The 27,684-nt window shown below is 39.1% G+C and overlaps 1 protein-coding gene across 7 annotated transcripts in view; it reads right to left on the minus strand.

The window, feature by feature from the left end:
• ARID1B (AT-rich interaction domain 1B) overlaps window positions 1-27,684 on the minus strand; it is a 438,832-nt gene that overhangs the window by 128,012 nt on the left and 283,136 nt on the right. For all 7 annotated transcript variants that reach the window (XM_012451772.3, XM_012451755.3, XM_064360518.1 and 4 more), the window contains one exon: window positions 836-1,079. In XM_012451772.3, the coding sequence (XP_012307195.3) occupies window positions 836-1,079 (244 nt within the window). The remainder of the gene's footprint in view (window positions 1-835; window positions 1,080-27,684) is intronic.

The following is a 27,684-nucleotide window of genomic DNA, read 5'->3' on the forward strand; positions in this document are numbered from 1 at the left end:
ATTCTAAACATTCCATAATACACTTTTTTTTAAAATATATAAGAGGTAAAATGTTACAAAGCACTGAAACTAACACCCATGATTTTGGAAGGATACAATAAATGATTTGGTTTGGTGATAAAGGAAAGCTAGCTGCTTGGTAGACTTGAATGGATGAAGTTTGATATAAGAAATCTGGATGAGGATGAAGTAACTGACAAATAACCAAATAAATAAATAACCTCAAGAACATAAAAAGGAAGCAGAAGAGAGAGACGATGCATAACTGAAATAACTGAACGCGGAGTTAACCAGCACATGGACTCCTTGTATCAAACAGAAGGCATGAGTTTGTATCAGTAAGAATGCCTCAGCATGCCCTGGAAGTAACCGCTGTCTGCATGTGATCAGACACAGGTTAAGTACAGACCGTAGAAATGTTCTAGAAAATAAATGCTGTGGCAAGTATCAAATAAAAACACACAAACATAAGGCCAATCCTCATCAACGATCTCACTTTCGTGGCACTCATCAACAGAAAATCTGATGTAACAGAATCATTACAAAACATACGCTAAGAGGATACAAAATATCCTGCTTCTGGCATAAGTTAAGGTAAATATGCAAATTGAAAATAAAGTAATTGGTCATTTTATGAAAAGGGAAGTTATATTCACCTGTTGAATATCTTTAGGAACTGGGACTCTTGTATGCCTTGGTGAGAATTCAGTTATACTCTTAATAGGTGGTCACTAGGTTTTTAAATAGTGAAGTAATGAAATGTGAGGTGCTGCTGATGAATGTAAGATCTGTCTTTATCACAAAGCAAAATCATAATTATTAAGAAAGTAAATACCTGGTATACTTGCAGGAGAGATTGGGCCAGATCGAGACTGGTTGCTTCCTACAGGAGAGCCGACAGGAGAGGGAGACGGGCCCCCCGGGATGCTGGAGAGATGAGGGGATGCATGTGGGGAGAAAGGTGACTGCGCCGGGTTGCTCTGATCCCCTTGGCTGCTCGTGGACCCGGATGCGCTGACTGCTGAGCTCAAAGTTGCTTCTGTTCCCGTGGGGAGGTCATCAATGGAGCCAGACAGATCCTAAGAAAGGAAAAGATGTATTTATAGAGTGATACGTTTGGATATGAGTATCTCATCAAAGGACGACTTGAAAATCATAATGATGTCCCCTTCTGAGATGAAGGTTTTCTGGGTAACACCCAAAATTCAAAGCATGGCCACTTTTTATTAGAAGATTTTAATGAGGTCGTTTGTAAGTTGAACCAATAAGATCTTGCCTCTCTCCTAAAAAATGAGTAAGGTTGTACTCCTTGATGAAACCATCCTCATACCATTTGCCCTTCAGCTGTCAGCGCTGAGTCCATTAGACCTGTTCAAAGTGCCACACAAGACAGACAGCACTCTGCCTGGTGACTTACCACAGGAATGGAATGCCTGGTTCTTCAATGATTACTTCATAAAGTAAAAAAACTATAGGTTTTGAGTCCTTTTATTGAGAATTTGACATTGGTGGACTACTTGAATTTCAAACTAGGATATGCTAATGTAATAACAGTCACAATTTTGACCAAACTTTGTAATGATAAATTCTTTTTTTTGAGATGAAGTCTAGTTCTTGTCGCCCAGGTTGGAGTGAAGTGGCATAATCTCGGCTCACTGCAACCTCTGCCTCCCAGGTTCAAGCGATTCTCCTGCCTAGACTCTTGGGTAGGTGGAATTACAGGCGCTTGCCATCATGCCCAGCTAAATTTTGTATGTTTAAGAGAGAAGGGGTTTCACCATGTTGGCCAGGCTGGTCTCGAACTCCTGACTTCAGGCGATCTGCCTGCCTCAGCCTCCCACAGTGCTGGGATTACAGTTGTGAGCCACCATGCCCAGCCGATAAATTCTTACATCTTAAGTAACTATAAAGTGCCATTAAAAGAAAACAGTAATGTGTGTATTTATATATGATATTGGGAAAATAAATCTCTTTGAAGTTATGTTGGCATAAATGAGTCCTAATGTTATATCTTACTTTTTAATGCCAATTTCACGCTGTCAATGCCATCTATATTTTATCACCGTACTCTCTGAGGCAGTGATTAAAATCCCCAATTGATACAGATACAAAAAAAATGGAAGCTCAGAGAGTGCAAGTTACTGTTGACGGTTACTTTACTGAGGACAGACTGCAGGTGCTAAAGAGGAAAAGGGGATGATGAGAGAGAAAGGAAGAAATGGTCTTCTGCTCCCTCAGCAGAAGGGGACGCAGAGGCTTCACTTCAGCCTGCATCACTGGTGTGCCCCCGCCATGGCTCCCACGGAGGCCCCCAACAGCAGGTGTTCAGTGCATCCCCACGGCAATGCCTGGACTCCCAGACCACCGACCGAGCGAGGTGCCGAATGAGCTCTCAAGGCTGAGTTACAGCATAAAAGATACCTGTCCTTACTACTGAAGACTATATCCTACAGAATGGAATCAGAAACACCTGGCTACAAGGCATCTTCAGTCCTAATAGATCTCCTCCCCTCTAAATTTTATTAATGTTTAATTTTACCTCACTGCTTACAACTGGGACTTCTGAGACTAGGGCTTTAGAATCTGGTAGAGGAAGAGGCTAAGATTCTAAGAGTAAACCTAGAACAGAAAGTATGAAAAAAAGCAAGGAAAGCAGAGCCAGTTACAGCTCTTCAGGGTACCCTGCAATGTCACAGAGCAAACTCAGGATGAGGATCCTAGTACCCTGGATAGTTTAGTTTATCTACTGATCATCTGTTATAGCATATAATTAACTTCTCTTTAAAAAAAATTCTAAAGTATAGCTGATAGAACCTAATCAAATAGAGAAATGCTTTGGAAAAACAAAATGTCTTCTGCTAAGAAAAATAACATCTTTCTAAGTAAAATAGAAAATGTCTTCATTCCACAAAATCGTCAATGACCAATGACTGTGCTTACAAGAAATAACATAACAGGAACAGAACAGACTAAAAACAGCAGCCCTAGAAAAACTTCACCAAATCTCCAAAATAGAAGCCTGGTGTGGTGGCGCAGCCTGCAGTCCCAGCTACTCGGGAGGCTGAGGCAGGAGGGTTATTTGAGCCCAGGAGTTCAAGGCTACAGTGAGCTTCAAGTGTACTTGTGAGCAGACACTGCACTCCAGTCTAGGTGACACAGTGAGACCCTGTCTCAGAAAAAAATCCAAAATAAAATTAAGTAAATTTAATCCAACTTTTAGAATTCAAAGATATATAAACATTTACGCTAATCCTTATGATTAGCAAAAAAAGTTAAGAGCACATGAGATGCATGATTTTGTACATATTCAGCTGGTAAAAGTTTCTATTTAACTTGACTACTGGGCTCAGCAACAGATGTCTTGACAGAGACCATGGGGTCTGCAAAGTAGAAAATACCTACTCTCTGGACCTTAACGGAAAAAGTTTGCTGGCCCCTGATTTAAAGAACCACGTGTACTCACACCATCTCTACTGCCTTTGCCTATTCCTTGGAGGAAAACAGGAATGAAGACAAGTCTCAGCTGAACTGCACAATAACTTCACCATACACCATGATTGGTATAAGCTTTAACAGGAACAGGAACTTACTCCATTACTACAGCCTCCTGAAAAACACTGAGTGACAACTACATATAATCTTACTCTTTCTGAAGGGATCATGAAAACCCAGGATGGGTGATGGCCTCCATATCCGGGCTCTGACAGTACCCACCAAACGCTGATGACTAAGAAACAAGGGGCAGTCAGACAACAGCCAGCTGGCAGGAAATCTGCTTTCCATGTTTCTTTAAAGAAAAAAAAATCTGGTAGATAACTAGATATAAAATCCCACACTACATATGAAGTTAAAACATAGGAAGGACAAATCAGATTTAATTTTTGAAAAATCATCTATCGTAGTTAAATAATTTTATGCAAATCTCTCATCATAAAAACCAAAATGTTACTTTGAAGTTCTTGTAATTCTCTGTACAATCTACAAGTTCCATCCCGGTTCTCCCTTAAAATTTCTTATTATGGTTGAAAAAGTGACACGGATGGGTGTTAAGAGAGCTTCACTCAAGCTGCAAAAGCATCAAAAACATTTCTGTCATTCAACAAGCTGATCAAGGAAGTATCAAGAGAAAAATATAAAAACGGTCGCATTCTTCGTGTTCACATGTCATCAGAATTTCAGTGCTGACTAGACCTCAGTGTAACAGAAGAGTAATAAAAAGATATAATTATATTACCGTTACACACTCACGCAACTTTTATATGTAAATTATACCGACATATTCCCACCCTGCAGATAGTTAGGGTATCTGTATGTAGAGCTATCTTAAAACATGCTAATAAAAGAAGTTCAACAGTGGTTTAAGTATTCAGTCTAGTTAACAAAGAAGCTTTGTAACTAATACTCCTCTAGAGGACAATTTAGTCAGCAGGGCACCAACTCTATTCTTCTTTTATAAGTACTATCAGATCTATGATGCCTGTAAAGAACAGAGAGGCCTTACTGCATCTCATTCTAACCAAGGCACCTTCAAGCTACAGTGCTTCCATTTATCTTGCTGGAAAGCTGGCAGGTAAAGTAATTGCAGGCAGTCTCTTTTAAGGGGCTAGAGTCCCCCTGCCCCGTGGCATTCCTTAAATCAGTCCTCCTTTTTTGATGGGGTGACTGGTAAGGCAATGACTTCATGGGCTCTCATGGATAGTAAAATCACTATTTTGCTATCATAATGTGATTTGGTGAAATCTTGCTAATAAGTTGGGTTTCCAGTACCTGACATCACTCAGAATACTGAATACTTTCTGGCACACCAAAAATAACTTAACTCCTACTATCAATGGTTAATTTTTTAAAATCCTTGCCTTTAAAACCAAAACCACGAAGCTGTTTAACTTTAAAGCTTAATTTAAATGACAATTCCCTGCAATGACTCTCCCTCTATAACCATCATCCTTCCTTGGTCTCTCTGCCCATGTAAAATTTTCGTTCTAACCCCAGTGACAAGTGCAAAAGATTTTACTGTGCTTACAATGAAATGCCACCCAAAGCAGTAACAATCTTATCAGACTTTGACAAGAGAAACAGTCACAAATTAACACACAGCACAAATATGTTCAGATTCTCTATGCTGGGGCAGGCTTGGGGAGGGCAACGTCAGAAGGAATGAAGATGGGACATCCCACAAAGAAGATGCACGGGAAGGATTTTTAAAGATATGAAGATAAATGAAATAGACATTAAGTATAAAGACTCTCATGCCTACACATTCTGTATGATCCTCCCTAAAAATATTTTACATGACTACATTATGACTCACTACATATCAAAAGACATCTTTGGTTTTGACGGTGTTCAATGTAGCATAAGTTAGCTTACCAAAGGATAAATTCAGTCAATACTGGTAGTTTTACTTTCTCAAAGAACTGGGAATAAGTCAGAAAATTTTACTCCCTTGCTTAATTAAATAAGTGGGTTTTTTAAAAAGCAAAGGAACTTCAAAATACTCTAAGCTACGGTTCTCACTACAATTAGCTGGTGGTATTAGATCAGCTGCTGATAGAAAGCTGCCAAGCACTGCACACATTTGGGCATCTCTTGCTCAGAAGTGCCCCAGGAGAGCATGAGGATAAACACTGAATCAGAAATAGAGAAGATATTTCAATCAATGAGACCAGTTCAGGTCTCTTGTTTGAGGATTTTAATAGGATACAGTTAATGATTTCTCACTGTGACTTCCCATGGGCTTAAAGCACAGGTTAAAATGCCAGTTCAGTGGTCTTCAAAAAAAGTCTCTTAATTATCTTAAAAAGCAGAAATAGCGTCTCTTCTCCTTTTTAGAATATTAAAATGAAATAAACGAGTATACTTTTTTTTTTCTCTCTTCAACTAGACCCTCACCTTCTTAAGAGTAGTGACTGCTTGTGCCAAGTGCAGTGAGAAAGACAGGATGGAGCTGACTGTTAATTGGTAAATCTCACTCAATTTATCAGCACTACAGAAAAATACAGCTGCAAACACTATAGAAAGTAATCCAGCACATGCAAATATTTCTAAACATTTACCATAAATGCTCTACTGAAAACTATTGACTTAGCTATTAAGACTTAGCAATGAATTATCAGCCCTCTGTATCCAATGTCATTAGATTCCGGGTTCTTTAGAAACACCCTGTAAAATTACTTCACACCTTCTGCCCCTATTTTGGAACTCTCATTTTTGGACATGTGATATGAATACACCTTGAAATTGATATGAGAATTGAGTCAATAATTTGACAGACACATATACACAAAAGGAAACATCTCACAGTGGCTGTTTAATTTCCATGATGTTTAAAGGCTTCTTCTCCCATTAACCTATGTTGTAATATCATACGTCAAGATTCCTGCCAAAGTCCCTGCTGCTTTCATTTGTCTAGACAGCAAATGAGTTAAAAGCTCAGACTTCCTATCTTAAAACACATTAAAAAAATACAGCAAAGGCACCAGAAAAACAGAATCCCTGGAAAAAAATCCTTCCAAGCACTAACTGTTAGGCCTTAAGAGCATCCTCTTTCGAAGTTATACATGCATCACTTTTTACTTAAACATGTTCAAATATGTATTTATTTTCTCATTATGTGACAATATATACAATACACACCCTTAAGATGTATGATGTCAGCTGGAAAAAAAGGTTGATGTTAATTTAAAAATAGTCACAACCTCCAAAAAACCATATCAAAAGCCAGAGTCAACAGAAGAAAAATTAATGAGCCAAAATTTACTTTAAGAGAGGTGGCCAAGGACTACTTTTGGGTGAAATGACTTTCAACTGATACGTTTGTGTTATTTCTCAGGCAACGATTCCACTATGGGTAACTCTCATTTTAAGGGGACATTTGTAGGATAATCAGCTAAAGTGACACTTTACAAAAGCAAAATTCAGAGTTATGCATACCATTTTAGATAAATATCATTGTAATGGTTACGTTTTCTTTGGTATTTAAAAGTCAGCATCTAAAATAAAAGCTGTTCTCAAAGGTCCTTGGGTTAAAACTCCTGATATGAAACATGTTGCCATTCTAAACTTAGAAGAAGTAAACAATACAAGCATCAAATACGCATCAGAAAAGGGACTTTTTTTTCCCACTGCACCCTCAAGGGGTTCCTAAAATAGTCTCAGTTTTCAAACTCTTTTGAAGAGATTCTCCACCCTTCAACTATTAACAGTCTCGAGTTATGCAGAATATAAAGAACAGCAAATAGACCTCTCAACCCAGTATGGGCAGTCTTGAACTCAAAAATAATTTGGCACGAAAATGTACTTATAAATTTGTTTTGGGTATATAGAATCTGGGATTTACCCTCATCTGGAAATAACGTTTCCCTTCTTGGTTAGACTCCCAGAACCAGCCTCAGAAATGCTCATGATAATGGCCTCAGAATGCTGATTTTAGCAACAAGTAATACCACCACTTACCAAGGGCCTTCTGAGTGTCCCAGATATTATGCATGTTTTCTTACGTGAGAAAATAACAGCATCTTGTTAGCGGCAGTTCATCGTCCCTACAGTTAAAATGCTTTTTATCTGATTTTATCACACTAAGTCCAACCTACTTAAGACCCTTTCTGCCCACAAGTCAAGCCCCACGTCAGTGCGAGAACACTAAAAAGACTCGTGTGCATAACTGCTGGCCCTTTATTATTTCAGGAACGATGATGTTTTGAATACAAATTATAGTGTACCGATGACATTAAAGCTGTATAACAAAGTGAGATACTGAATAACATGGGGAAAGGTATTTTTGTGCCTAGAGTCACCCTTAAGCAAGCCCTATCTAAGTTTTGTTGTTGGTGCTGAAGGGTAACGAGGTGGAGAACGAGGAAGAAGGCAGTCTTTCCGTGTGGATGACATTTTATATTCATATGTGGACTTGTACACTTGGGTGTCCTTCTATCATGGAGTCTCAATGAAGAGAGATACACAAATGACCATAAAATGCAGAAAATTCTATGACGGAGGGGTGTTGAAAGTGTTAAGAATACAGATTGATGGGGTCAATGTCCAGGACTGCAGCCCAGACCAGGAGTAAAGGGCACTCTAGGACAGGTGGTGGGAAGGGGCACTCAGCAGGGAGAGAGACAGGAAGCAGAGGGGACAATCCACAAATGCAGAAGGACAGGAAGAGCGAGGGCAGCGCATGCTCACTGAGGGACAGGAGGCACTCCGGACTGCACAGGAGATAGGGTGAGGCTCCAGAGCCTGGCAGAGGCAGGCTGGGCATGGTCTCACATGCCTATGTCAAGCAACATGGGCCTACATTTCTAGGAACTAGGGGATCACAGAGGTCCAGAAAGTGAATTTAAATATTATTCGAAGAGAGGAAAAATAAGCAATAGAGTGCCAATGAAGAGACCAAGAACACTTTAAACACAATTAAAATTGCAGGTGCTATTTAAGAATAAATCTGTAAAGTGTTTTTTAAAAAATCTGTGTATATTTTGCATTACATAGAATTAAACAAATAAAGGCCATGCGCAGTGGCTCACACCTGTAATCCCAGCACTTTGGGAGGCCAAGGCGGGCAGATCACAAGGTCAGGAGATCGAGACTATCCTGGCCAACATGGTGAAACTCCGTCTCTACTAAAAATACAAAAATTAGCTGGGCATGGAGGTACGTGCCTGTAGTCCCAGCTACTGGGGAGGCTGAGGCAGGAGAATCGCTTGAACCTGGGAGGCAGAGGTTGCAGTGAGCCGAGATTGCGCCACTACACTCCAGCCAGAACAGAGTGAGACTCCATCTCAAAAAAAAAAAAAAAAAGAATTAAGTAACACAATGACAACAAAAAGTGAGGAAGTAACTTGAGTCCGGGTTAAATAGCAACATGTATTCTAGATTGCAGTAATTTTAAGAATCTACATAGCCATGTGACTCATCTCAGGTCCATGTAAGAATCAACAGAAAACATGAGTTGAAAGACATATACCTTAACCTTAAAACAATGTAACAGTATCTAAAAACTATGCATAACATGTAGCTTTAAAGATTATAGTCTCTTAATTCTATATTCTACTCCAAAACTGCTGGTGATGACTCTCAGGGTATTTAGTTATAAAGGGGAAAAATCACCTAGTAACACTGAGGAAGAGAGAGATGGGTTTATAGGTTGGTGCTTTACAAACATCATTGCCAGGTATCAACCTATAAATATTAATGACCCATGTGCTTTGAAAGTAAATTGACAAACTAACAAGACTTGTAAATATATAAGATTTAGACTTTGTCTACAGATTCCTGTTGTTAACTGAAAGTTTACAATAAATCTTCAGGACAGAAAAGCCATCAACACCGCCATTTGCATCTCTCATGGTAAAAAAAACACATAACAACTTCACTGTTTATCTTAGAAGTACAATGCTTAGCACACAGAATCTCTAAAAATAAAACAACAAAAGGCATGAACCTTCTGGAGACATTTATTTCTTCAGCAGCATAGCAATGAAATGCTTATAAACATTAAGACCTATAGGAACCCATAAATAAATTAGCAACTTAAAAAAAATAAGGCAGGAGGACGGCTTGAGCCCAGGAGTTCAAGGCTGTAGGGCACTACTGTACCTGTGAGAGCCTCTACGTTCCAGCCTGGGCAACGTGTTGCCCTGGGCGAAAAGACCTCATCTCTTGAGGGGGGAAAAATAACTAAGAGAAAAACATACAACTCACAAATTGTCTGGACCCTACAATGAAATAAAGGGAAGTTTGACTTGTAGAACATTACTAAACTTGGTTATTTTGATATTCTTCCCATTCACATGAACCATATGAAGAAATGTATTTGTTCTTCATCCTTCACTGAACCTTTTAACTTTCAATTCAAAAATGACTTCAGATTTACACAAAACCAGCAAAGACATTTCTGACAGTTCCTTTACATCCTTCATCCAGTTTCCCTAACAGCAGCATTTCACATAACATGGCACATTTATCCAAAGTGCAAAATTAGCACTAGTCCAACACTGTTACCTACAGACTTTGTTCGTGTTTTTCCAGCTTTGCCACTTATGTACTTCCGTTCCAGGCCGCAGCCCACATCCGTGTCACAGTGACTCGCCCCGTCTCCTTCGTCTCGCCATTCTGTGCCCATTTCCCAGTCTCTCCTTGACATGTTTGAAAAGCACCTGTCAGGTGTTTTGTAGAACGTTCCCCATTCGCAGGTCTTGGTGTCTTCTCATGACGAGACTGAGATGACAGATTCTGGGGAGAACACCACGAAGTGAAGTGCCCTTCACGTCGTCCCATACCGGGGAGTACCAGGTCAACAGGACGACGTCGGCATGACTCACCACTGCTGATGTTAGCCTTGATCACTTGGTTCAGGTGGTGTCTACCAGGCTTCTCCACTGCTCAGTTACTATTTTTCCCTGTCCATACTCTACTCTGAAGGGAGTCACTAAGTCCAGGCCACACTCACAGGAGGGGAATTAAGCTCCACCTCCTAGAGAAGGAATATCAAAAAGTTTGTGGATATATGTAAAAACCACACAAGAATAAACATTTTGGGACATATATATGAAGTTATCCAAGTATCTTAGCAGAAAATTTGTGTATTTTCATTAAAATCATTTTAAGACTTCTGAGTGCTTTAAAAAAGTAGAGAATTCAGAAACTTTTTACATGATTAGCTTAACTAGATTACAGATGGAAATGTTTTATGAAGACTATTTTTGTATTTTAAAATCAAATTCAACACATGCAGTACTCTCCCAAAAGTCAGACTTCAAACCATGCATTTTTCTTATTTTCTGTTATGATTCAGACTCACTAAGAGGTTTCCAAAGTGAGTTGTTTTTCGTTTTTGTACAGGGGCAGCTGGTCACTTAACACCTCATGTGTTAGCACTTAAATGCAATTTTACATAATAATTTTTCCCAAGAGCATATAACCACTTTATAACATGTTACTTCAAAAACTACTCAAAAGGAGGTGGTCATAAACCTATTCATGGTTTCAGAAAGAAACTTCCAATACCAATAATAATAACGATGATAAAGAAAATAATATCAATAAGGACGTGAACAAGCACTTGACACCAGTATGTTTCCCACTTAAGCATACTACCTCTCCACAAGAGCCATGATGTTACTACACCACACCTCTGTAAATAATTACCCTGTTCCTTGGAGCATGCTTCCAGGCCCCTCCTCTGATGATCACTTCACTCCACTATAAAGACTCTCAAAGACAGCATAACATAAGACATGGGACTTCGGCCAGGCATGGTGGCTCACACCTGTAATCCCAGCACTTTGGGAGGCCAAGGTGGGCAGATCACCTGAGATTGGGAGTTCGAGACTAGCCTGGCCAACATGGAGAAACCCCCGTCTCTAGTAAAAAAATACAAAATTAGCCAGGGGTGGTGGCGGATGCCTGTATTCCCAGCTACTCAGGAGGCTGAGACAGAAGAATCGCTTGAACCCAGGAGGCGGAGGTTGCAGTGAGCCAAGATTGCACCATTGCACTCCAGCCTGGGCAACAAGAGTGAAACTCCATCTCAAAAAGAAAAAAAAAATGCGGCAAAAGGGGCCTCCTAAAGGCACAAGGGGCCTCCTAAAGGCACAAGAGTGAAATTCATATTTCCTTTGTACTGTAATACCTTTGAACAAGGGAGAGTCCTAAAAAACTTGACTCATTGGCCCATCATATTGCCAAATTCCTCTTTATCCAAGTAAATTATATATCTGGACAAGTAAAACTGGACTTAAACTCTGATCAACAATCTGTAAATCGGCTGGGTGCAGTGGCTCTTGCCTTTAAACTCAGCACTTTGGGAGGCTGAAGAGGGGAGATTACCTGAGGTCGAGAGTTTGAGACCAGCCTGGCCAACATGGTGAATCCCTGTCTCTACTAAAAACACAAAAATTAGCTGGACGTGGTGGGGCGCACCTGTAATCCCAGCTACTCAGGAGGCTGAGGCACGAGCATTGCTTGAACCCAGGAGGCAGAGTTTGCAGTGAGCCGAGAGAACGCACCACTATGTTCCAGCCTGGGTGACAGAGCGAGACTCTATCTCAAACACACAAACAAACAAAAATCTACAAACCTCTGGAAGGTGCTCTGAAGCCTTCTTGCTACATCTTACTCTGTTCCTCTAATGAAACCTGCTTCTCAAAGGCATTCAATCAATGTTCAAACTTTCTCTTTTTTTTAAGTTTTCTTTTCAATATTTGTATGGTATCATAACAGCATTCTTTTTGTTTTGGGGGGTGGGGATGATTAAAGTAAAATTTGGCCTCTGGAACCAGAGAGCTGCTGGTCTCTGTTTTACTCACTAAGAGGACTTGAGCAAAGGCCTGAGCCACAGTCAAACCCAACTGGCCTCCACTTCGCTTCTGTGCGTAGCATGTGGGTAATAAATAATGAACTCACAGTGTTGGGAGAGTTAAGTGAGTTGCTGTAGATGAAGCAGCACTAAGCATCATCTATCTGGCACCAAGATCTGTGCTCAGTAAATATTTACTGTCATAAAGGTGTTAGAATAACAACATGGCAGTTAACTTCTCCAGCAGGAATTGAGGGGTAAGAGCAGTCTAAAATCATGTCCTGGTACAATCATTTCTTCACCTAACCTTAAGCAAGTTACCTAAATTCACTGAGAATACTTAATTTCACCATCCCCCAAACAAGGAAAATAATCTTTCTGCCACAGTGAGAATTATATACAACTGTGAATCTGAAACATTAAACATACAGTAAGTGCTCAATAAACAGTCGCTATGTATAAATGCATACATCCACATATAAACACACAATTCAGACACAGACTGTTTTTAAACACTGCTTATAAGGTAAAATACATTTTGGGTAAAGAATGTGAAAATTACTCATAGAAAAATATCTCACTTAAAAGTTGGGGTGAGTAGGGCTGGGCACAGTGGCTCACGCCTGTAATCCTAGCACTTTGGGAGGCCAAGGCCGGCGGATCACCTGAGGTCGAAGAGTTCGAGACCAGCATGGTCAACATGGTGAAACCCTGTCTCTACTGAAAATACAAAAATTAGCCGGGTATGGTGGCATGTACCTGTAATCCCAGCTACTTGGGAAGCTGGGGCAGGAGAACTGCCTGAACCCAGGAGGCGGAGGTTGCAGTGAGCCAGGGTCGTGCCACTTGCACTCCACTCCAGCCTGGGCAACAGAGTGAGACTGTGTCTCGAAAAAAAAAAAAAAAGATGGGGTAAGTAAACAGTGGTGGCATAAATGCATCCCATTCTTTACCAAATATTTATCAGATAATTACATGTTAGGGAGACAGTTATATTAACAATCAATATTATACTAAGCAAATGGCCTTTGGCACTTCTTTGAAGAATATAAACTCTGCAAACCAAAGACAGCACTGGCCAGAGAAGGTAACCAGCCCAGTTGTAAAGCATTGGTTCAAATCTTTGCTGTAGTACTTTCCAGTGGTGTGACATTGGGCAAGTGATTTAACATCTCTAAGCCTCAGTTTCTTCACCTGTAAAATAGATCTCTGTCTCAAAGAGGCTGAAAGAAGTAAATGAGTTAATAAAGAATCCATTTAATCCATATATGTTAGCCATCATTTTTATTTTTATTTTATAATATCATATAGTATGAAGATAATTTAAAACAGGAAATAAGAAAACTGAACATTGTAACAGTAATAAGTTAGAAACCATCTAAATCTCAGGTTAGTAGTGAGCGATTTCAAAGTAAATAGAAATTATTAAAAATGTATGTTATATTAATATAAACAATATAATTTTGTTGAAAAGACTGAGTGAAAATCAAGTAATAGCAGAAAATAAACATCATAAAGATGATATGAGCATGCAGGCTATTTATATATACAAAATATACTTGTATGTATGTACCTTTTTAAATGCCTAACAGTTATAGACCACTGCTGAATAAAATATAAACAGTAGTTATTTGGGGTAATCAGATCTGGGAGAATTTTTACTTCCTCCTTTGTACTTAAGAAAGTACCAACTGTATAAATGCTGAAGCTTTTTTTGTAAAAGAAATAAAACAAAAGGGGACCCTGGAGATTTTAACACATAGCCACAGCACAACTTAATGAGGACAATATTAACTTACGCCCACTCTACGGTGAACAACAAATCCTATTTAAAAGACGGGAAACAGATGAATAGCAGCAGCATGAAATCACATTAGTATTTTCAGGATAGATGTTAAAACTTAATGAAGACATATACAATAAGGAAACGACAAGATCAAGTTAGACAAAGAAAAAGATTCTGCTCATATGCATAGTTTGCACATTTGATAAGCTAATACTTTTAATAACATTTTCTTTATGGTCCCCACTTAGCAAGTCTGTAAATACCTGATTAAGATGGCTGAGGAAAACTTCTGCAAAATCAGATTTTGGGTAAGTAGAAAAAAGCAAAAGTCTAACAATGGATTTTAACAGTATGGCCTTTTGATATACCAGCCCCAGTCTAACAGCCCAACCTTCCCCAAAAGACAAATTCAGACATGGGAACTTGTAGTTAAATGGGTCACGGAAGCTGGCATCTTGAACCTTTAGATTCTCAGAACAGAAATCGCATGTCTACCAATACTTTAAACAGACTTTAAAAGAAATTGTTATTCTATCATTGTTGGCAACTTTGTGGACTAGGACCAATTATCAGGAAACAATGAATACCACTGCTTCAGGTATGGGTAGCGTCTGGGCCTTAAATAGCTCCTCAACAATCTTGTCAATGATCTTGTTCTAAGAGTTAAATGCTTAATTGTTTTTTTAACTTTCAAAGAAAATTACAAATTTTAAGACAATTCTTTGTGAACTGATGCTTTTAAAGTTCCGGTTTCATTTGGAAATTGTAGAAGTCTTAAAGTAATGAAATAGAGTGGAAAGAGTATCCTACAACTATAACCTGAGATTGTCCTACTGAGTTCACTTTTTGCTCTTAGGATGGGTCACCGCGTGAGATTGTTTAGGAGCACCACGGCAGTCCATCAGCCTGCAGAATGTGATAGGACCTTCTGCGATGTGCCCTTGTGTGGAAGGCACCTGCCCCTTCTTGCCTTCTGTATCCTGTCCTCTTCTGAATTTTTCTCAACACTGCTAAGTAGGTAAGACATTGTACTAAGGATAAAATTAATTTTGGCTCTGACAACAAAAGCAATATCTTTAAAAATACACATATCAAGATTGGTAAATGCTACTTAGAAATTAAATAAAAGAAGAGTGAAGGGAAAAAGTGTAAAGCCGAGAAGCAGAGCAATCTGCTCCGAGCTGCACGAGTGCCAGTTTGTGGGCCTCAGGGCTCGGCAGGATTTCTCTGTACAGTGCCAAACTCCAACAATATTGTTATGGTTAGAAAGGAATTTCTCACAAGAGCTAACAAAGGCAGAAGGTCATAAATAAACCCAGCAGGACTGCCTTGTCAGTTCTCATTATTAGCGCTGCAGGCATTTGCTTTTCTATGGGCTTCTTACAGGTTCATTTAAGTGTAAGAGTTCCTCCTCAAAAATTCAGATACTCATAAAGAAAACTGTTTCCAGTCTAGCAAAGTAAAATACTTGAAAAGTGAGAAAATAAGTAAGCAAGTAAATAAACATAGAAGGGCCAGGAGCCCTGCATACTGCCGCACGCCCCGGAACTGGAGTACCTGAACTCCTGGCCTGATTGCTACCCTTAGCACTGACCACAAGAATTGTCTGAAGAATTATAGTTGGGCAGGAAATGATGCTGAGCTCCTAAACTGATGCTGACATATGTTACAAACTGAGCAAAGCACAGCTGTGTGATCATTACTTTAATTATGAAGTGGCATTTAGTGTTTATTTTATTGAAGATTTTTAACTAGTAACAAAAAAGGAGGTGTAAGTATATTAGCAATAGAAGAGATGTTGATATTTAGCAATTTAGAATATCAAAACTTATAAAAATTCCAATATAGATTTTAATTCAAAGGAGAGAAGATCTGATAGACTCCATTTCATGTACTACTAACTAAGGAATACATTTTTTAGCAATAAGAAAAATATATTTATCGACTTTCTTTAAAAAAAAAAAGAAAACCAAAATGAACAATTTACTTATTATTCTTAAAAAAAAAAGAAACACATTGGAAAACAAAATAGAAAAAAATATCAGTAGTACCACTATTCAGAGCTAAGTAAACTGTAATATTTTGCCGTATTTCCTTCTAGTCTTTTTTCTTAGGTATAGTCAGCAACATATCTTTAAGCATAATGTGTATGCAGGAACAGATAAGTTACCAACTGACCTACTTGCTATCCTCTATCAGGAAAAATAAATTACATCATGCTTTTTAAGAGAACAACTACAATTTCCAAGGAGAAATGCTATTCGTGTAGGCTAGGACGCTGGAATACCACTTCGTGTAGTTACCTAGTCAGTCCTAGAAGCTGAACTGTTAAGTACTGCTATGTTACAAAGAAAGGTATGTTTGCGGGATTCCTTTCCACCAGCTTGCAACCTCTCATTACCTACCACTCAAAATCATTAGTGTCAAGCTGATACTGACTCTTCACAGGAAAAAGGCTCCACGTTTGCTTTAGGCACTGGCAATTGGTCTATGCTCTCAGCATTCAAACACGATTGCCCTTGAATAACATAACATTACTGGTACAGGGAACATGAATAAATGCTGAAGCAAAGTGAATTTAAATGGTGGAGAGTGGCAAAAACCTGAGAGAGGCCTCACTTCACATTGGTGTGGAAAAGTGGGTTTTGCCAGAGAACATTTCTGAAGCAGCTAAATAACTGCATTAACTGTAGCCTACCTAAAAGAAATTAGTAGTGTTAAATTTGCAATGGCTACACACATCACATTAAATTTTATTAGATTAACGGCTTTATAACCAGGTAGCCCTTGGTTGACAATGAGAGGCCATGAACAGTCCTCAGGAGCTTGCTACTGAATATTTTGACAACAGCAATAAATAGTAAAAGCCAGGTTCCCATACCTGACACACTTAGGACATGAATAATATATAAAAAATAAACTGAGTTATATTTAGACTTGGGACAGCTAACCTATGCTATTCTTAGCCAAACTAGGCATCATCAATTCTTACAGCAGTTAAGCAGATGTTAAGGGGGCTCACACTTGAGTACAGAAAAAGAAAAAAAAAAAAAACCACAGTATTTCAGTTAAAAACGTGATAGAAGGTAAACACGAAAATATGGGGAGAGGCTAAATTTCACTCAGAAGAGCAACACTTATGACTGACTGGTTGTTAGGAACTGCACAGAATTTTCAGAACTGAAACAAGGCCAGAGTAGGCATTTACTCCTATTCTGTGTTTTTGAAATGTGAAACGGAGGTCCAGAAAAGCTAAGTTATTCATATCAAAACTACGCACAGGTTCTACAAATACAAACTCCATTAGGATGCAGCTTCTAGATACATTCATTAACATCACCGCAGATGATAGCTTCATCCAAGAGGGCAGAGGATGTGTTTGTGTGCACCTGTGTACGCACGTGTGTGAGGGTGTGTGTCTCTAGTTAAACGCATTCTCTAACAGTTATTTCACACTATGTAAGCACATGACGATCTCAAAACCTTGTTTCATTTAGTAAAAATATGACTTTGTAAGTGATAAAAGGAAGAGCAAAATGCAAAACTATGCAGCAGAAATGTCACAGTATGCCTAAGAGCAGAATACACTTTGAGAGATCCTTTGGTGACTTAAAATAGATGTCTTATTTTCTAATTTTTACCCTTCAGTGTGTCTCACAGAATGTTTTCTCTAGTTCCCCAACTGCTTGGACTTGCAAACATATTAATATTTAGTGTATCTCCTTGTGGGTGATCCCCAACAGCTGCTGTCCACAGGTACATAAACCAAGCGTCCACCAACAGATTCAGCTGAAGACAACTACCTCCCACCAACACAGGCAGAAAAGAATGTCTTCAGAATGTGCCTACCCGACCTGCGCAGGAGACCCACCTCTAATACAACAAAAACAATTCATAATTAAGTTCAGAGGGAATTTAAAGAGCAGTAATAAGTAAAATGTATTTTATCATGAGCGCTAATAATTTTGCTCGAATTGATAAAGCCATGGATTATTTTTTCTGTCTGCTGATTCCCCATGGGATTCACAAGAGTGAAATATAAGAGAACCAAATTGTGAAGCAGAATGTTTTGTGAAATCATAGTCCATGAAGTAAACCATCTGTGATCTAGCACAGTTCTCAACTGACAATGGATCCCTGGTGCCATTTGATGTGACAAATAGTTTATTTTATAAAGTTCTGAGTTCTTAAGTTACCTATAATTGATTTAGGTCTTAAACATATGGGATATGGCACAAGCTGAATTTAAAGTCCTGAGAAGAGCTGACTGTGGAATTAACTGTACCTACGGAGAAGCTGGCCATGTGCACCCCACAATTACGTATGGCAGGATCCAGACAAAAAGAAAAGGGAGAATAAAGGGAAAAGACAAAAATGGAGAAAGAGAGCAAAGGACAGAAAAACACAGGCACTGCACAATGCACGGAACAAGTGCGTATTATAATACTTTCTGTATGAATAAACAAATAGGTCAATGACAACACATGGGAAAAAGCATGGAAAGCAGACAAAGCGTCGGGCAGATCCAGCAAATAATGCGTATTTTTAAAAATCTTAACCTATCACTGCTAAGCTAAATGATATAGGAAATGCTACATACACAGTTGAGCAGGAGGAACCTTTGTGAGAAGCAAAAAAAGGTGGTACTGTGGGCAAGATGCAGCCCCATAAAAGCACAGTTCCTCTGTGGAAGAAAACTGTACCCCATTCTCAGAAATGAAGGGAGCAAGGAGGCTCTGCCTCAGCAGTGTGCACCAGGCAGCTTCAAACCCCATTCATTCTCAAGAAATTGACACTGGATGCGCTGTCAGAGTGACCCTGCTTGGCACCAGTAAATGGCCTGTACTTCCAGGACAAATGAGCAAAGCTTAGTGGTTAGGAGCATTGGCTACTAGCCATTCAGCCTTAAACACTTGACTTGGCTCTGAGACCTCAATTTCTTCACTGATAAACTAGTAAAAATGCTGCTAGTTTGTAATGATATAAGAGCAAGCCTTGGAATCTGCTTGGCAAACAGAATAAATGATAGCACTTTTTAATTTTTTATCCAAGCCATTTTTAAATGTCATTTAATCCTGACAGCCCACTCAGTAAGTAGGGACAACTAACTGCATTTCATACACAAGGAAACAGATTCAGAGGGTGAGGTGGCTGGGCCATGATTTCAGTCCAGCTCTGTCTTCAAAGCCATTTTCAAGTTCTAAAGTCCACTCTTCTAATACATGTTTTTCTCCTTTCTACTCCACACCAAAGGAAAAAAAAGCCAGAGAAATAAATTTTAAAAAATTATACTCTATCAGTGTTTTCCAGGAGGTTCATGGTTTTTCTGAAATTAAAATCATTTAATAATTCAAGTGCATCTCCTTCCTCTCCTAGCAAAACAAGTATTATTTTTGCTTTGAAGGAAAATGAAGTCTCTCCCACTGCAATAATTACCTCCCAGATCTTCTACTGGAAAAGAAAATGGTAAAACACTACCCCCAGTAGCCTAACAAAGGGACTAAAGGAGTCTATTCTTTGGAACAAAAGACCACCATGAACTCAGACATAAGTTATCTGTTAAAGGCTATAGTATCATCATACAAGCAAGACAGTGTTTTGGCCCAAAAATGTCATCAAAATTAAAACTTTCTTCATGGAGATATTTATACATTTAATGGAAGATACTTTAAAACTAATTGTGCATTATATTTTATATTTGTCAGGAGACCATTTAAAATTCTGAGATTATATGCAGTCTTCAGAAAAAAGTAATTACAGAAGAATAGTAAAAACAAAACTGAAAGGAACTGAACTACACCTTTCCTTCCTTCCTGTAATTTTTAAAGGATAACTCTTGAGTAACTGATTTTGAAAGCAAAGGAAGGAATACTCTCTTTCATGATATCTGTATCGTCTAAAATTTCTTTTAGTCGGTATCTGAAACAGTAAAAACTGATGTTGACAGAAACTTCTTGAATAAGTTTTGTGTTTTCTTCACACAAACCCTTTCACATTTTAAAGTGAAGAAATAAGACTGTTTTCTATATGCAAGACTAAAAAAAAATGGCTTACCATTAGTGACTATCGGCGATTGGAAATTTAACTGACTTTCACTCAGTGTGGTGGGGGTTGGGAACGGATGGATAATGATTCAAAAGAGGCTCAAGAGGGCTTCCAGGGTCCTGGTGGTGTTTCTGAACTGAGTATTGATTACACAAGTGTGTTCATTTTGAGAAAATGTATCAAGCTGTACATTTAAATTTGTGCATGTCCCTGTATTTATGTTACACTTCCACAATATTTACATTAAAAAATGGACTTCTACACAATGACAGCATAGCCATTTGTCATGGCATTAGAGAAAATAAACCAGCCATCTCCAAATCCTTATGGTCTTATTTCATCCTGGTAGGTCAGCATTAATGTGTGCTAAACTCTTCTTTAGTATTCTCCCTGAAAATATGACCTGCTCTCAGAAAAGCAAGAAATCCAACGTAAATGGACATTCCTATGGGTAGGTAATGGTTTGACCCCTGATCCCACTACCACAATTGTTCCAATTCTCTAATGATTTCCCTGCAGGGTTCATTTACCAGTTCTGGGTCAAAGACCAACATGCCCATGAAGTCAAGGGTCAACCCAAGCAGTGCTTGATGTATGTGAGAGTAACTGTACCATAAAGCCACCTTTCATTAATTAGAGATGGTTTTGAATTTAAAATAAAAGTAGAAACCACAATATGGTCATCATTTATATTAGCAAATTCACAGGCACACACATATGGAATGATATATCCCGATTATGGTACAGAACTAGCAATACCCAGAGCCAATTTAACCTTACTATCTTTAGAAGTATCAGAGTTGAAAGCATTTTTCATTTGTCGCTCAGATTTTCCTTCAAGTTTTCATTACTTTGAACTTGTTTTAGCTTACATTCCTCATGACTTTGACCAGCACGGTTATGTACAGGTTAGACAGGGACTTGGAGAGGTGAATTTCCCCAGATACAATAAAGTGCTGCTTTAATACTCTTTTAACTTAAACACTACTTCCTTCCTTTCATATCTACAAATGTAACTACTTGCAAATAATAAATTTTTTGTTAGTTTAAACAAACTACTCCAGTAGAGAATGGGTTGAGCCATTTGGACTTGAAGGTGGAATATCTTTTAGAATCATAGTCAATTCCTAACAAAACAACAAAAGACGTAACTTCCTCTACTGGTTACGCTTATTTGTCCTGAAGAGGAAGGAAAGGGAGTAGCCATCAAGAAAAAAGAAAACAAGAAAGAGGGAGAGAAAGTGAGAACCCAGGCTGAAGGGCGTGGGGCAGGCCAAAGTTGTGGCTGGGGTGCAGGCAGGATCAGGCAGAGGGCGGGGCCTGGGGTTAGAGGCTGGGTCCGCAGGGCCGAAGCTCTCAAGTGTAATCCACTCAGGTGGCCAGGAGAGAATGTGAGAACCGTGGGGCGTGACACTCGTCAGGCGCAGCAGCTAAAGGTGCATTTGGATGTGTTCTTGGTGAATCCAGCCAGGGTTGTGCATTTTCCACTTGAAGGACTTTGGATAGGGGTGCAATGCTCATGAATAACAAGCACTGGGAGAGTAAAAATGAAAACAAATCAAGTCTTCACTGTTGACTGGGAACAACAATACACTCAAACCACAGAAGGAACGTCAAGAAGAATGTTTCCACAGCATCGTAAAAACTGAGCACAGCCTCTAAGTGTCTTATTTTGCTCTTTAGTATTATAAAATAGACATAGCTAAACAGGCATTCTGGAGAAAGGAGCTTTAGATTCCCATGAAAAACAAGTATTCCTGTTCAGCAGATAGATTCAAAGTGACCTTAAAGAGCAAGGCCAGCTCCTAAATCGGCAGTACCTATCATCAGACCAGATATACTCAGACAGCTCAGGAAAAAACTGGATCAGTCAAACGAGGGGCTGACCAGCCAGGGGAGAATCTCAGAGATGCTGCAAGACAAAGATGACAACGGGGGAGGGAATCCAGGCCAGAGTATCAGGGATGACTGCACAACCAGAATGGGATTCCTACTGTGGAGAAGCAGGTTTCTGGCTAGCCTCGTGGATGCTGCAAACCTTCCGATTATTTAACCACCCCATGATCTGATGCCACCCTCACAGACCGGCCTCTCCCTGTGGAGGTCGCCTGCAGGCTGAGCACTGTGGTGCCAACCAGGGTGGTGCATCAGTCTTCATCTGAGATGGGTCATCTATCTCTCAGTATTCTCCTCGTAAATCTGCCTTTTGAGTCTTGTAAAATAGAGAACCAGAACTTGGTCTTAAACACATTTGCTAAAGGAATGCCACCCTGTGATAAATCATGGAAAACCAAAATCCTCCCTGCTAACACACTAGCCACTGGATGTTGTGCAAGGACGAGACTGTCAGGTCTACCCACTGGCAGTAATTCCATACCTAAGTAACTAGCATCCATAAAATTAAGAAGTCTGACTCATTAGAAGTACATTTTGTACAAGTTTTGTATTTTACACACATTTTATGCTGGTAGTTCACAAGTGCTTGATAGGTTAACATATTGTTCTTCCACGCTCAATTCTTAACAGTATAACAGAATTAAACTCACATTCTATAGGCAAGTCAAGTAATAGCACAACTGTCTAAAACAATATCTAACAAAGGAAGAAACGGCCCCTGTGATAAGCGTCTTGGTGTGGAAAAGGCACTGGCTTTTTATTATTAGCTGCGTGTCCCACAGTATCAGCTACCTGACCTGTGAGGCTGCTCCCTCCTTTGTCAAAGTGGCATGTTACCACTGGCCTCCCAGGGTGTGTGTTAGAAGAAACACAAAGCATCTGTTTACTTGCTGCTCAGTGAATGTTAGACCCTCCAACCCCCACCCCTTCTACCCTTACTCAACATTTCCCACTGGCATGGAAGAATGGTGGGTGGCTCATTCACCTGTCCTGGAAACTGTCCCCTCTCCCTCGGAACTTGATAGTAATCTAAGATGCAAAAATGTTTAAAAGGGGGAAAGAAGAAGGGAAAAGCCACCACATTAAAGATTCTCTACCTTCTTCAAATCCAGGATGAGGATGGTCAGTAGGACCCATCCATTCTCATTCAGAAATGTAACTTACTTCTTTAAAATATATTTTAAAACATATCAGATTAATAGACGCTTGTATAAAACAGTAAGCATCACAGGAGGAAGGCAGGTAGCGAGTGCTTACCGGACCGCTGCCATTAGAGTTTCTTATGGTATCCAGTCCTCAAATCTTCTATGGACATACAAGAGAAAATTTAAAAACCAAACTCATGTCTACAGCAATCAACAGAAGGAGAGACAGGCCACATTTAGTGGCTCACACTGGTAATCCCAACACTTTTGGGAGGTCAAGGTGGGAGGATTGCTTGAAGCCGGGAATTCAAGACCAGACTGGGCAATGTAGCAAGACCCTGTCTCTATTTAAAAAAAATGAAAAAAATTAGCCGGGCATAGTGGTGTGTGTACCTGTAGTCCCAGGTACTTGGGAGGCTGAGGTACGAAGACTGAGCCAGCAGTTGAAGGCTACAGTGAGCTCTGGCACCACTGCACTCCAGCCTGGGTGACAGAGGAAGATTGTCTCTGTGAGAAAACACCAACAAAACAAAAGGAGAAACAGAAATAGGGGAACACACAATAGCAAGAGAAAGCAAAAGAATCTAGTGCTGTAGCTGTGTACTTGGAAAAGTAGATTCAGCTTATCATGACTGCTTTGTCAAACATTTGATTATCTCCAAAAAGTGACAGCAGTGACAGCAGGCTTGGGCTGTCTTTAGTTCCTTTCATTTCTGCTGTCTCGTTTTTCCCACTGCAAACTCAGTGGTTATTAGCTGCTAGAAAAATTTACCATGGTGACTCTTCCACAAAAACATTTTCCTCCTGCCACATGATGCACGTTTGGAAAAAACATGGCACAGACATTTCAGTTTAATTGTTCTTAATTGGGTTGTCTGAAAAACGAAAACAGGTTTTTTTTATGTTTTGAAAAAATACACAAAGGGTGGAATCAGCTATCTTTTTTTATTTCTGGTGTATTATTTAAGGAATGGTACAGAGTAGGCACTCTATGTAGATAGCTTAAGAGTTATCAGATAAAAGTATGGGAACTCAGTTAAATTTGTATTTCAGAAAAATAACAAGTTTTAAGTGTATGTGCCATGCAATATTTGGACTTAAACTAAAATTTTATTCATTGCTTATCTGAGCTTCAACTATAGCTGGGGAACCTGTTTTTTTTTTTATTTCTAAATCTAACAACGCTGAGATGGTAAAAGCAGTAATAACCATGAGTTAAAATACCCACGCCCACTGCCGGAACTCCTCCTCACAACTGTGAGATGCCAAGCAGGTGCCTTCACCTCTTGGCTCCTCTGTTCCAATCTATGAAATGGGACATCACCCGCCACACGGTGCAGAGTCGACATTCAGAGCACTTCCACATGCTCGGTGCCATTCTAAGTGCTGCAGGTAAGTAACGTACTCCATCTTCGCCACTTTTTCAGCTATTTACTATTATTGCTCCCATTTAAAATTTTACTATTATATATTGCCATTATGCAAAAAGCTAACAAATGTAAATTCAAATGCAGCCAGGCTCTCAATTTTATGCAGAAAAAATAAATATACGATAAAATATATAAAAAAGACACAAACAGGAGATATTACAATTAAATAATTAGAAGGAATTAAACTCTGACAGAAAAAAAAAAAAAAGACTGTCTTGGTTGAGGGGACAGCCTGAGGTCGGGTCCACAGGTGGAGACACAGACCACACAAGACCCTCTGCCCATCCGGAGGTGCCACAGCAGGTTGTGGGGTGGGGAGTGGGCAGAGCACTACACTCTGTAACATTTTTTGAAAAGACTTTGAAAATAAAAAAGACCAGCAGCTCCATGGGGAAGAAGCTGTAAAAGATCATTTGTGAGTTAACTAACCATAGATGGGCAAAATTAACCTTGGTGTGGACAAGGAATTTGTTGAGATGGAAAGGAAGGACAGCTCAGAGAAGCTGAGAAGGAAAAAATAGCAGGGGGTTAAGGACTGAATCAGAAATGTGTAAAATAAACCATAAGCAGATATTTATTACCATCTCAGGACTGTGAATCAGTGCCAAGACAGCACGGTTGGGCTCTTGAATGTGTTGAGACCATGAAAGAAATTGTCAAAAAAAAAAATCGTTCAGATTTTGCTTTATATATATTAAAATGCTTTTAAAATAAGTGTAAATCTAGATATTAACCAGACTGAAACTTTGTTGTGTGTGAATTTGTTGTTACTGATAAGTATTATTTAAGAAAAACTGCTAGTGAAACAAGTGATACTGGAAAATTATTTATTCTTCCTATGGCCATAGACCTTGGGATTTTACATTTATTAATCAAAGTATGTAATGTTTGTGTTTGCATACAAATAGAGAGTACTTGCCAAATAATTATTAATAATTATTTTTGTTCAAGATAATTAATCTCAAAAAGTTGCACACATGCCTACTATACTATGACAACGCAAAAATTGAACACTCTCTGCTTTACCATCAAATTGGTTTCTGAGTTCAGAGTTGAGAGGCACTATGCTACATCATTTACCTTAAGAACTCTTTTTATCGACTGATGGATTGTTTTCCCAGATGTGGACTTATCAGTGCTCTCTTTAGTACTGGTATCTGGACAGGGAGTTGGCAGTAAAGTTCCTGTTTCACTAATTACATTCTTTTCCAAAAGTTCACCCTGCCTCGGTGTCCAGGTAATTGCAATTAAGTCAGGAATCTGGTAATTAGAAATTCAAGTGCCCTGCCAGGAACAATACACTTCCTCTTGACGAGCCGCCCACAAGAACTAATTCACTTGGAAAGGACAGAAGTTGATGTGAAGTGGCAGTGTAGATGTTGATTAAGCAACAAGCACTAAAATAAATTTTCCCCCTCCTTGTTCTAAAGCAAAATGCATTCTATCTCATTTAAACTCCTAGAAAGCATTTTGTACATTCTGAAATGCACAGACAAAAGCATAATCACTAATATTCAAGAAAGCTTGCTCTCTCTCCCTCACAAAATCATTCCCAGGCCAGGCCGGGGGGTTAGAGCCCATCAGGTCTACTAGACAGTAGAAGTGGTATGCTAAGGAAATTTAGGGTCACTTGTATCTTGTTAATCATTATTGTTTAACCCCAGAGCTTTCCACAGGGCCTGGCCCACTGAAAACAATAAATGTTGAATAAACTAGTCTCAGAACCTCTTTGTTAATACTCTAATCTCAGAAATCTTTTGGTAAATTACAAGAGTAAATATTTCTTTGACTCACCAATAGATTAATTTCCATTAAATGATTCAGATTCTAACAAACCTCATATTCTGTAGTATACTATCAAATATTTACAAACAATTCACTATGTAATGAAGATTTCAGGTAAGAAAGGAAAACACAGTATGTAACTTTAAAACTATCGCTCTAAAAAGCAAAGGATTACGTGATTCTTAAAACCATTTTCTAGCTAATGGAGTAATTTCACCAGCTTCTTTTATTCCTGACATCACATAAATCTATTATATAACAAACTGCTATAAATGATCATGTAAAACTTTCATTTATACATCAATTTGCTATTTTCCAAGCACTTTCACATTTTCTCATTTGAATCTAAAGATACACAACTAATCAATATATCATCTCTTAAGTACTTTCTCATGCCAATAGATACCACACACTGTTGATAAATGAATACATTTTTATTTTAAAAAACCCATTTCCAAGCTGAAGTACCTTTGGCTACAACTCGTCTCACTGAAACATCTAAGTGAGGTGTTTTCGGGCCTCCAAGTCTTTCCTACCAAAATCATCAGCCCCAAAGAGATCTGTCTATTCATTCCTGCCTGTCTGTGAGGCTACCCTTCTCCGAAAGGAGCTGAGTCAAATCTCCTTCAATGCCTGACCGCCCCCGACCACATGGTACTTTCCCTCTTCTGTGTCATACTAACCACATATCACTGGTCAGGTGCTACCTAGCCCCATCTCTCCAACTGCACTGCAAATGATGACGGCTAGAACCAAGTTTGCCACTGCTGGTATCCTCAGCACCTAGCACTGGTGAATGAGGAAGAAAGACCCTGTGAGAGACAAGCTGTCTCCTGTGGATTACATGGCTTGCTTTTGTGAACACTAGGTCACATGAAAGAGGGTGACTGACCTCACAGTTGCAGGAAATAAATAATTTAGCACAAAGATCAAGATAAAATCGTTTGAGAAGTAGTTGCTGATAATACTTTAGAGAAAAGCCTGATGGCTTTCAGGTGGTCATCTGAGCATATCTGAACTCATGGCCCTACTAGAAGTGAGGTGAGGAGGGTAGCAGAGAAGCCACCGTAAGGTCAAACAGAACAATGACTTCGGCGTGCATGTAAGTTGGGTGCCTGTCTTGCCTTACTATGCCACTACTTTCCTTAAGTACTACAGTTCATCTTTAGTTGCACAAGTTCCCAAAAAGGGGTGCATCCATAAAATACTCCATCAAAACTCAAAAACTTCTGCAAAAGAAAGAAAATTAACTAGCAATTTTCATGTTGATATTAGTAATTCCTCTGGAATATCAGAAAA

Source organism: Aotus nancymaae, unplaced genomic scaffold (genome assembly GCF_030222135.1).
Source record: "Aotus nancymaae isolate 86718 unplaced genomic scaffold, 86718_ANA_hifiasm-v0.15.2.pri h1tg000040l, whole genome shotgun sequence".
Classification (NCBI taxonomy): Eukaryota; Metazoa; Chordata; class Mammalia; order Primates; family Aotidae; genus Aotus; species Aotus nancymaae.